At 41.9% G+C, this 12,381-nt stretch overlaps 1 protein-coding gene across 1 annotated transcript in view; it reads right to left on the bottom strand.

Moving 5' to 3' along the window:
* ttc21a (tetratricopeptide repeat domain 21A) overlaps positions 1–11,161 on the bottom strand; it is a 64,404-nt gene extending 53,243 nt beyond the window's left edge. The window contains exons 1-2 of the mRNA XM_060920704.1: positions 11,135–11,161; positions 10,851–10,980 (exon numbers count right to left, since the gene is read on the bottom strand). Coding sequence (XP_060776687.1) covers positions 10,851–10,980; positions 11,135–11,161 — 157 coding nt within the window. The remainder of the gene's footprint in view (positions 1–10,850; positions 10,981–11,134) is intronic.
* Positions 11,162–12,381: the final 1,220 nt, after the last annotated feature.

Below are 12,381 nucleotides of genomic sequence, written 5' to 3'. Positions count from 1 at the left end.
CAGTTTAACATCATCATACAACTCTAAGCACCAACATGTGATCACAGTGAGGAGGAGATTGAGGAGTTTTATAACAGCCTTAAGAAAGTGATGGCATACACCAAGTCAGGAGAAATTACGATCATCATGGGGGACTGGAATGCAAAAATAGGAGATCAGCACAATTACCCTGTGACAGGCTGCTTTGGATTGGGGGAAAGAAATGAAAGGGGGAAAAACTAGCATAATTCTGCTGGGCATCAAACTTTGTAGTTGCTAATACCCTCTTTAAACAACCAAAAAGAGGGTTGTATACTTGGCAGAGCCCTGGTGACATATGTCACAATCAGATTGATTACGTCCTGGTCAACGCAAGGTTCCGCAACTGTATCAGACAAGTCAGGACTTATCCTGGAGCTGACATTGGCTCAGACTACAACCCTGTTGTGATGAAAATGCTAATCAAGCTGAAACAGAAGAAATTGAAGAAAATAGAAACCCAGAAGGATATGAATATGCTTAGAGGAGAGCATTACAAGAACAGCTTCAACATCAACATCTACAACAAATATAATATCTTAGCCATTAAAAAGACCCCACAGGCTGAAGAGATGATCATAGAGAAGCAATGGCATGCTCTGAAAGAAAGCATGGTAACATCAGCAAAAGAAATACTACCTAAGATGAAGCGTAACAGGAAACAAATCTGGATGACAGATGAGATTCTTCAAATGATGGAAGAACAGAACAGAGCAAAGACAACAGATCCTGCAATGTATCTTCTGCTGAAAAAGGAAGTTGATAAGGCCTGCAACGAAGCTAAAGATGAATGGTGGAGTCAAGAATGCAGTATAATTGAATTCCTTGATGCAACTCCCCAATCTAGAGAACTGCACAAGAAGGTGAAGGAAACAACTGGCATGAAGAGACAACAAAAAGGAACTAACTGCATAAAAGATAAGGATGGTCGAATGCTTTTTGATGTGAATGAAATCAAAGCCAGATGGGAGCAATATGTGAAGGAACTGTATGATGACAATAGGGGAAATCAACCAACAAGGATATTCTGCTGTCTGAGACAGAGAAAGCCATCAAAGATTGGAAAAAGCACCAGGTCGTGACCAATTGATTACTGAGATATTAAAAGCATGAGATGAAAATGGAGTAAAGATTGTCCATAATCTAGTGGATAAGATCTACAAGACAGGGTTCATACCAGCTGACATGAATGAGTCAATATTTATAAGACTTCCCAAGAAACCAAAGGCAACAATGTGTACTGAATACAGGATTCTGAGTCTGATGAGCCATCAACTGAAAATGATCTTGAGGGTACTCCTCATGAGAAACAAGAAGAAAATTGAAGAGGAAAATCAGTGAGATGCAAAGTGGTTTCATGGCTGGAAAGGGAACTCGAGAGGGTATTTTCAACATGCGCATGATTTGTGAGAGAGATACACTGAAATGGATAAGAATGTGTATGCATGCTTCATTGATTATGAAAAAGTATATTTGACAGAGTCAACCATGAAAGAATGATTAAATGCTTGGAAGACACTGAAGTGGACGATAAAGACCTTAGGTTTATAGTGAACCTCTACTGGATGCAGATAGCAACAGTTCAATGAACAAAGCATGTCTGACAAGTTAGAAATTAAAAGAGGAGTCTGCCAGGGATGTGTGCTTTCACCATGCCTTTTCAACATTTACACAGAATGTATCTTCAGATCCATCAGAAATGACAAAGGAGTGAACATGGGAGGCATTCAGATCAACAATATTCACTATGCAGATGACACTGTACTGCTAGCTGAAAGTCAGGAAAATTTACAGGCATTGGTTGACCATGTGAATGAAGTTGGGAAACTCTTCAATATGAAGATGAATGCTAAGAAAAGAAAAGTGATGGTGGTAAGCAAAAGAACTGAAAAACCAAATATCAACATCACCATAGATGGTACACTGATTGAACAAGTTCGAGAGTTCATCTACCTAGGACACAAGATAACAGATGTGATGAGGAGATCAAGAGGAGAATTGCAATTGCTAAAACATCCTTCTCTAAAATGCAAAAGATATTTCACATCTCACAAAATAATCACTGACCACAGGAAAGCGAATAATCCAGTGTTATGTTTGCTCAACTCTGAGATAAGGGTCTGAAGTCTGGAAAATCACTCCTGTAATAAGTAAACGCCTGGCCACATTTGAAATGTGGGCAGATTGGACAATGTTACAAATACCCCGGACAGCAAAAATCACCAACAAGGAGGTATTAGAGAGGATTAACATCAAGGAATGCCTCATTAACATTATACAAATTAAGAAACTCAAGTGTTTTGGGCATATTATCTGCCACAATACTTTTCATCGCATGCTTTTAGAGGGAAAAATTAATGGAAAACGAGGAAGAGGAAGGCCAAGAATTTTATGGACATCCAACATCTGTAGGTGGACAGGCCTCAGTTACAGCAAAGCAGTGCAACAGAAGCAGCTGGGGAACTATTGCATCAAACCCTCAACCCAGGGATGGGACCTGACGATGACCATATGTATTTACTTGAAAGTTTGTGAACCCTTTAGAATTTTCTATATTTCTGCATAAATATGACCTAAAACATCATCAGATTTTCACACAAGTCCTAAAAGTAGATGAAGAGAACCCAGTTAAACAAATGAGACAAAAATATTATACTTGGTCATTTATTTATTGAGGAGAATGATCCAATATTACAAATCTTTGAGTGGCAAAAGTATGTGAACCTTTGCTTTCAGTATCTGGTGTGAGCCCCTTGTGCAGCAATAACTGCAAATAAACATTTCCGGTAACTGTTGATCAGTCCTGCACACCGGCTTGGAGGAATTTTAGCCCATTCCTCCATACAGAACAGCTTCAACTCTGGGATGTTGGTGGGTTTCCTCACATGAACTGCTTGCTTCAGGTCCTTCCACAACATTTCAATTGGATTAAGGTCAGGACTTTAACTTGGCCATTCCAAAACATTATCTTTATTCTTCTTGAACCATTCTTTGGCAGACCATCTTGTGTGCTTAGGGTTGTCTTGCTCCATGACCCACCTTCTCTTGAGATTCAGTTCATGGACAGATGTCCTGACATTTTCCTTTAGAATTCGCTGTTATAATTCAGAATTCATTGTTCCATCAATGATGGCAAGCTGTCCTGGCCCAGATGCAGCAAAACAGGCCCAAACCATGATACTACCACCACCATGTTTCACAGATGGGATAAGGTTCTTATGCTGGAATGCAGTGTTTTCCTTTCTCCAAACAGAACGCTTCTCATTTAAACCAAAAAGTTCTATTTTGGTCTCATCTGTCCGCAAAACATTTTCCCGATAGCCTTCTGGCTTGTCCACGTGATCTTTAGCAAACCGCAGACCAGCAGCAATGTTCTTTTTGAAGAGCAGTGGCTTTCTCCTTGCAACCCTGCCATGCACACCATTATTGTTCAGTGTTCTCCTGATGGTGGACTCATGAACATTAACATTAGCCAATGTGAGAGAGGCCTTCAGTTGCTTAGAAGTTACCCTGGGGTCCTTTGTGACCTCGCCGACTATTACACGCCTTGCTCTTGGAGTGATCTTTGTTAGTCGACCACCCCTGGGGAGGGTAACAATGGTCTTGAATTTCCTCCATTTGTACACAATCTGTCTGACTGTGGATTGGTGGAGTCCAAATTCTTTAGAGATGGTTTTATAACTTTTCCAGCCTGATGAGCATCAACAACACTTTTTCTGAGGTCCTCAGAAATCTCCTTTGTTCGTGCCATGATACACTTCCACAAACGTGTTGTGAAGATCAGACTTTGATAGATCCCTGTTCTTTAAATAAAACAGGGTGCCCACTCACACCTGATTGTCATCCCATTGATTGAAGACTCGTCTCGTCTCGTCTTCTTCCGCTTTATCCGGGACCGGGTCGCGGAGGCAGCAGTCTAAGCAGGGAAGCCCAAACTTCCCTTTCCCCAGACACCTCGGCCAGCTCCTCGGGAAGAACACCGAGGCGTTCCCAGGCCAGCCGAGAGACATAGTCCCTCCAGCGTGTCCTGGGTCTTCCCCGGGGCCTCCTCCCGGGGGGACATGCCTGGAACACCTCCCCAGGGAGGCGTCCAGGAGGCATCCGAAAAAGATGCCCGAGCCACCTCAGCTGATTCCTCTCGATGTGGAGCAGCAGCGGCTCTACTCCGAGCTCCTCCCGAGTGACTGTGCTTCTCACCCTATCTCTAAGGGAGCGCCCAGCCACCCTGCGAAGGAAACTCATTTCGGCCGCTTGTATCCGCGATCTTGTCCTTTCGGTCATTACCCAAAGCTCATGACCATAGGTGAGAGTCGGAACGTAGATCGACCGGTAAATTGAGAGCTTCGCCTTTTGGCTCAGCTCCTTCTTCACCACAACGGACCGGTAAAGCGACCGCATCACTGCGGAGGCTGCACCGATCCGCCTGTCGATCTCACGCTCCATCCTTCCCTCACTCGTGAACAAGATCCTGAGATACTTAAACTCCTCCACTTGAGGCAGAACTTCTCCACCAACCTGGAGAGGGCAAGCCACCCTTTTCCGGTCGAGAACCATGGCCTCGGACTTGGAGGTGCTGATTCTCATCCCAGCCGCTTCACACTCGACTGCAAACCGCCCCAGTGCATGCTGAAGGTCCTGGTTTGAAGAAGCCAACAGGACAACATCATCCGCAAAAAGCAGAGATGAAATCCTGTGGTTCCCAAACAGGATTCCTTCTGGCCCCTGGCTGCGCCTAGAAATTCTGTCCATAAAAATTATGAACAGAACCGGTGACAAAGGGCAGCCCTGCCGGAGTCCAACATGCACTGGGAACAGGTCTGACTTACTGCCGGCAATGCGAACCAGACTCCTGCTCCGTTCGTACAGGGACCGGACAGCCCTTAGCAAAGAGCCCCGAACCCCATACTCCCGAAGCACCCCCCACAGAATACTACGGGGGACACGGTCGAATGCCTTCTCCAGATCCACAAAGCACATGTGGACTGGTTGGGCAAACTCCCATGAACCCTCGAGCACCCTATGAAGGGTATAGAGCTGGTCCAGTGTTCCGCGACCAGGACGAAAACCGCATTGTTCCTCCTGGATCCGAGGTTCGACTATTGGTCGAATTCTCCTCTCCAGTACCCTGGAGTAAACCTTCCCTGGGAGGCTGAGAAGTGTGATTGAAGACACCTGACTTTAATTTCACCTTCAAATTAACTGCTAATCCTAGAGGTTCACATACTTTTGCCACTCACAGATATGTAATATTGGATCATTTCCCTCAATAAATAAATGACCAAGTATAATATGTTTTGTATCATTTGTTTAACTGGGTTCTCTTTATCTACTTTTAGGACTTGTGTGTAAAATCTGATGATGTTTTTGGTCATATTTATGCAGAAATACAGAAAATTCTAAAGGGTTCACAAACTTTCAAGCACCACTGTATAATATAGATATTTTTATGCATAATATATTTTATATTATGTATAGCATTTATTATAGATATTTTGATTAGATAGACATTGTATAATACAGATATTTTAGACACTGTGTATAATAGATATTACACAATATAATAAATATACAATCTACAATAACGATATAACTATTATATACAATATACATTGTATATATATGTATATATTATGTATATTGTATATAATAGTTATATCGTTATTGTAGATTGTATATTTATTATATTGTGTAATATCTATGTTGTCCACATGGTACAATATACACATTTTTCTTATATTACATATACATAACTTCCATATACTACATAACTTGCATGTATATTGCATATACATATATTCACAATTTTTCCCCCACCTCTTCTGTATTGCTAGAGACACACCAACTGCTGGAAACAAATTCCTTGTGCCTGTCAACATACTTGGCCAGTAAACATGTTTCTGATATTACACTTAGATGTTTATATGATATTTCTTTTTTTCTATAACTTTCAGTCATACTTACATTTACTATTTGTATGTTTGTAGTGGGGCGGCACAGTGGTGTAGTGGTTAGCGCTGTCACCTCACAGCAAGAAGATCCGGGTTCAAGCCCCGTGGCCGGCGAGAGCCTTTCTGTGCGGAGTTTGCATGTTCTCCCCGTGTCTGCGTGGGTTTCCTCCGGGTGCTCCGGTTTCCCCCACAGTCCAAAGACATGCAGGTTAGGTTAACTGGTGACTCTAAATTGACCGTAGGTGTGAATGAGAGTGTGAATGGTTGTCTGTGTCTGTGTGTCGGCCTTGTGATGACCTGGCGACTTGTCCAGGGTGTACCCCGCCTTTCGCCCGTAGTCAGCTGGGATAGGCTCCAGCTTGCCTGCGACCCTGTAGAACAGGATAAAGCGGCTAGAGATAATGAGATGAGATGTTTGTAGTGCGTTCTTAAGTTACATTTATGGGCCTATTATACGATATCCACTTATGGTACACTTTTCTAAAACTTTTTGTTTTGGTACTATGTATGTAGCTTATTGAATGAAATGTAGCTTATGGACCCCCTGCAATTTGCTTATCAAGCCTCCAGGGGGGTGGAGGATGCAATCTTGACATTCATGCACCTTCTGCATACTCACCTTGAGAAACCAAAGACTCATGCTAAGATTTTATTTGTGGACTTTTCATCTGCTTTTAACACCATGCAACCTAAGATTCTTGCAGATATTTTAGCCAATAAATTTGATCTTAATACAGGTATTATTTATTGGATCATGGATTTTCTTAACAGTAGAGTCCAGCGGGTCAGAGTGGGCTCATTTCTGTCTGATGTGATGACAACATCCACAAGGATGTGTTTTATCATCTTTATTATTTATCTTATATACAAATGCATGCACTAGTACTTTACGAAACAGGCATTTTATTAAATATGTGGATGATACGGTTATAGTGAGCCTTCTACAGGAAGGGGAGGTAGATCATGGGCCAGTTTTAGACTTCTTTTTAAAATGGTGCAATAAGTCTCACTTAATTTTAAATACCAATAAGACTAAAGCAATGTCCATTGAGTTTAGAAAGTCACAACAATCTACCGACACCGTTATTAATGGGGAGACTATTCAGGTTGTCACAAACTACAAATATTTTGGTATTGTGCTAGATAATAAGCTTAAATGGGATTCATGGACTGATCATCTGTTCACTAAGACACAGCAAAGAATGTACTTTTTAAAGAAATTGCTTGTTTTTAATGTTAACAGCAAAATGCTCCAAATTTTTTATTCTGCTTTTATTGAAAGTGTTTTAACTTGCTCTATCATCTGCTGGTTTGGAAACACCACTGAGTCACAGAAAAAGACAAATCAGAAGGATGGTTACAACTGCCAGCAAGTTACTTGGGATCACTTTACCAAGTATAGAACAAATTTATAAAGATAGACTGGTGATAAAGGCAAATAATATTGTTTGTGACTTCACACACCCTTTGGCCTCTTTTTTTTTTTAAACTACTGCCAGCTAGGCGTCGTTTTGGCTCACCCTTTCTGACTAAGAACAGATCCAAATTTTCATTTGTACCACAAGCCATAAAAGCCTTAAATCAGTTGAAGTAGCTAGACGTCCAGCTGGGTTGGCCATACCCAATGGTGCATAGTGCATTGTTGGCGTGCTGAATGTTATTCATGTTATTTTTGTTGGTGTCTGATGTATGTACTGTGTGTTGTATGTTTGACGTTCTGTCATGAAGTGCCTTGTGATTGTGCTGCAATCCCAACTGCCCCTCGGGGACAATAAAGTTATTTACTACTATTACGACATTTTAGTGTCTATGTGGAGAGGGTCCACACCTTCCGGTTTCTCGGTGTCCTCATCTCCGCCGACATTTCCTGGTCAGCAAACATTACAACAGTCATTAAGAAGGCTCAGCAGTGGCTACACTTCCTAAGAGTCCTCAGGAAGTACAACCCCGATTCCAAAAAAGTTGGGACAAAGTACAAATTGTAAATAAAAATGGAATGCAATAATTTACAAATCTCAAAAACTGATATTGTATTCACAATAGAACATATACAACATATCAAATGTCGAAAGTGAGACATTTTGAAATTTCATGCCAAATATTGGCTCATTTGAAATTTCATGACAGCAACACATCTCAAAAAAGTTGGGACGGGGCAATAAGAGGCTGGAAAAGTTAAAGGTACAAAAAAGGAACAGCTGGAGGACCAAATTGCAACTCATTAGGTCAATTGGCAATAGATCATTAACATGACTGGGTATAAAAAGAGCATCTTGGAGTGGCAGCGGCTCTCAGAAGTAAAGACGGGGAGAGGATCACCAATCCCCCTAATTCTGCGCTGACAAATAGTGGAGCAATATCAGAAAGGAGTTCGACAGTGTAAAATTGCAAAGAGTTTGAACATATCATCATCTACAGTGCATAATATCATCAAAAGATTCAGAGAATCTGGAAGAATCTCTGTGCGTAAGGGTCAAGGCCGGAAAACCATACTGGGTGCCCGTGATCTTCGGGCCCTTAGACGGCACTGCATCACATACAGGCATGCTTCTGTATTGGAAATCACAAAATGGGCTCAGGAATATTTCCAGACAACATTATCTGTGAACACAATTCACCTTGCCATCCGCCGTTGCCAGCTAAAACTCTATAGTTCAAAGAAGAAGCCGTATCTAAACATGATCCAGAAGCGCAGACGTCTTCTCTGGGCCAAGGCTCATTTAAAATGGACTGTGGCAAAGTGGAAAACTGTTCTGTGGTCAGACGAATCAAAATTTGAAGTTCTTTATGGAAATCAGGGACACCATGTCATTCGGACTAAAGAGGAGAAGGACGACCCAAGTTGTTATCAGCACTCAGTTCAGAAGCCTGCATCTTTGATGGTATGGGGTTGCATTAGTGCATGTGGCATGGGCAGCTTACACACCTGGAAAGACACCATCAATGCTGAAAGGTATATCCAGGTTCTAGAGCAACATATGCTCCCATCCAGACAACGTCTCTTTCAGGGAAGACCTTGCATTTTCCAACATGACAATGCCAAACCACATACTGCATCAATTACAGCATCATGGCTGCGTAGAAGAAGGGTCCGGGTACTGAACTGGCCAGCCTGCAGTCCAGATTTTTCACCCATAGAAAACATTTGGCGCATCATAAAACGGAAGATACGACAAAAAAGACCTAAGACAGTTGAGCAACTAGAATCCTACATTAGACAAGAATGGGTTAACATTCCTATCCCTAAACTTGAGCAACTTGTCTCCTCAGTCCCCAGACGTTTACAGACTGTTGTAAAGAGAAAAGGGGATGTCTCACAGTGGTAAACATGGCCTTGTCCCAACTTTTTTGAGATGTGTTGTTGTCATGAAATTTAAAATCACCTAATTTTTCTCTTTAAATGATACATTTTCTCAGTTTAAACATTTGATATGTCATCTATGTTCTATTCTGAATAAAATATGGAACTTTGAAACTTCCACATCATTGCATTCCGTTTTTATTTACAATTTGTACTTTGTCCCAACTTTTTTGGAATCGGGGTTGTACAACTTAAGCTCCAACCTGCTGCCGACCTTCTACCGCTCATCCATCGAGAGCATGCTGACGTACTGTATTACAGTATGGTACGGCAGCTGCACTGCTGTAGACAGGGAGAGGCTCCAGAGGGTAGCTAAGGCAGCACAGACGATCATTGGCTGCCCTCTCCCCTCCCTGATGGACATTTACACCTCCCACTGCCTTAGCAGAGCTAAGAATATTATCAAGGACAGCTCCCACCCTGGCTTTGATCTGTTCGACCTGTTGCCCTCAGGGAGGCGCTACAGGTGCATCAGGACAAAGACAAATCGATTAAAAAACAGCTTCTTTCCAAAAGCCATAACCGCCCTGAACTCGGATATGCTCTGACTTTATAGTCTATTTATTTTACTATTTTACTCATTTATAATGTGCAGTACTTTATAAGTACATCACCTATGGTCATGAGCTTTGGGTAACGACCGAAAGAACAAGATCGCGGATACAAGCAGCCGAAATGAGTTTTCTTCGCAGGGTGGCTGGGCGCTCCCTTAGAGATAGGGTGAGAAGCACAGTCACTCGGGAGGAGCTCGGAGTAGAGCCGCTGCTCCTCCACATCGAGAGGAACCAGCTGAGGTGGCTCGGGCATCTTTTTCAGATGCCTCCTGGACGCCTCCCTGGGGAGGTGTTCCAGGCATGTCCCCCCGGGAGGAGGTCCTGGGGAAGACCCAGGACACGCTGGAGGGACTATGTCTCTCGGCTGGCCTGGGAACGCCTCGGTGTTCTTCCCGAGGAGCTGACCGAGGTGTCTGGGGAGAGGGAAGTTTGGGCTTCCATGCTTAGACTGCTGCCTCCGCGACCCGGTCCCGGATAAAGCGGAAGACGAGACGAGAACTTTATAAGATGACTCTCTATGCAATACTTTTATAATGTGCAATACCACGCTCCATAATGTGAAACGCAACACATTCACCTCAGGACTGTGCACCTTACACACAACACATACACCTCAAGTCTGTGCACCTTACCTTACCTTGCAATACTTCATAATGTGTAATATTTTATCTTATAATGTGACTCTCTCGTGCAATAATTTATAATGTGACTGTCTCTGTGCAATACTTTATATGTGCAATACCTCACTCCATAATGTGTAACACAACACATACACCTCAGACTGTGCACCTTACCCCCCCTTCCTCTCTCTCTCTCTCTCTCTCTACACGCTGTCTGCACTGTTATTGGAGATGCTTTAATCTCATTGTACATGTGTATAGTGACAATAAAGGCATTCTATTCTATTCTACATTGTATGTATGTGTGGAATAAAAAGTTGAACTTGTTAAAACCCTGATCTTCCATTACCTTCATTCAGAGTCGCAAAAGCTTTGAAGAACAGGAGCACAGGGTCATCTGGGTAGAATTTCAGGAAGTTCAGAGCTGTGTTTATTACCTGCCTGTACAGTCTCTCCCTCAGCAGGTATATAAGAGAAGCCTGCAGTGTAAACACACCATCGCTCATTACACATTTAAATAATCACCTCATAATCTACTGACTGGAGCAACTGTATATAATATTGCAAATGAGGTTAAAGTCCTGGTAACTACTCATAGCATCATAGCAAAAACAAATGACTGCTTGGACTTACTAAACAGGTCGGATCTGATTCTGCCATGACTTTTTTTTTTTAATAGCACAAAGACTCAGTGGAGTTCATTCAGCAGCATTTCTGAAGATTTGAGCAAAATCTGAGATTGAGTGCAGTATTGAAGGAGGTGAACTTCACTGTTTTGTTGCTAGGCAACAGCAGTAAACACCTGCAGTGCACAGGCTGACTAATGGATCACTGAGTGGAACAGAGTGGTTTATGGCAGCCTGTTCGATTATCAAGTCATGTCATAATAATGCCTTACTATTTCATAATAATGAGAACATTTGAATAAAATTGTGACTTAATCTCATCATTATGATATAGATAAATCATAATTATGAGATGGTTGTCACTATTGTAATATTAAGGCATTAGATTTCAGAATGCCCTTTATGGTCACTGCATGTTAACATACAACAAAATTTGCTGTCGCTCTTAAAACAAAAGGAAAAACTGCACCCCATTCACTCACATGCATGCACATTAAAAGAAGCTACCAGCTGAATGAGTAATAACTATACTACTACTACTACTACTACTTCGGACATTGTCGACTAGCTTCCTCCATTCTTCATGGTCATCCATGATGTTTTTCAACTCCCTCAGTGGGTAATCCCATGTCTTTCCTCAACTGGTCAACATAAGTAAGTGCTGGTCTTCCCCTCCTTCTTACTCCTTGCTTTGGCTCCCAAAGAAGCACTTGACTCACTAGTTCCTCCTTTCTCCTCCACATGTGCCCTATAAACTTCAGCTTCCTTACACGAAGTATTGATGACATGCTGCTGAGGTTTCCACAGAGGTGGACAAAGTATCCAACTTCATTAGTTAAGCCAAAGTACAGATTCCACTGGTTAAATGTTACTCCAATACAAATGAAAGTTGTCCAGTCAAATTTTTACTTAAATTAAAAGTACCAAAGTACCTGCTTTTAAAAATAAGTAAATTTTCTGTCAACCCATTGTTGTATTATTTCCACAACGCTTACAAAACTTAATGCCTCTGAAGCAACCGACTGGATTTACTGACTAGTTTGTAGAACCTGTAGAGCTGAAGCTCCACCTGATATGCTAGCAAACTCCTTTCAAACTCAATCATATTGGGTAGCTAACATTACTAGAAAAGAAAGTGTCCTACATTCTGTTTATTTGGCAAGATTATGCTAAAACGTATTTTTGAAAGGACTTCAGACAAGTTATTCATGTTAGCGTAACTCCATTTTTACATGCTAACTAACAGTGTCCAAG

This window comes from Neoarius graeffei, chromosome 5, assembly GCF_027579695.1.
Source record: "Neoarius graeffei isolate fNeoGra1 chromosome 5, fNeoGra1.pri, whole genome shotgun sequence".
NCBI lineage: Eukaryota > Metazoa > Chordata > Actinopteri > Siluriformes > Ariidae > Neoarius > Neoarius graeffei.
Note: the sequence above shows the minus strand (reverse complement) of the source record. Positions and strands in the feature narration are given on the sequence as shown.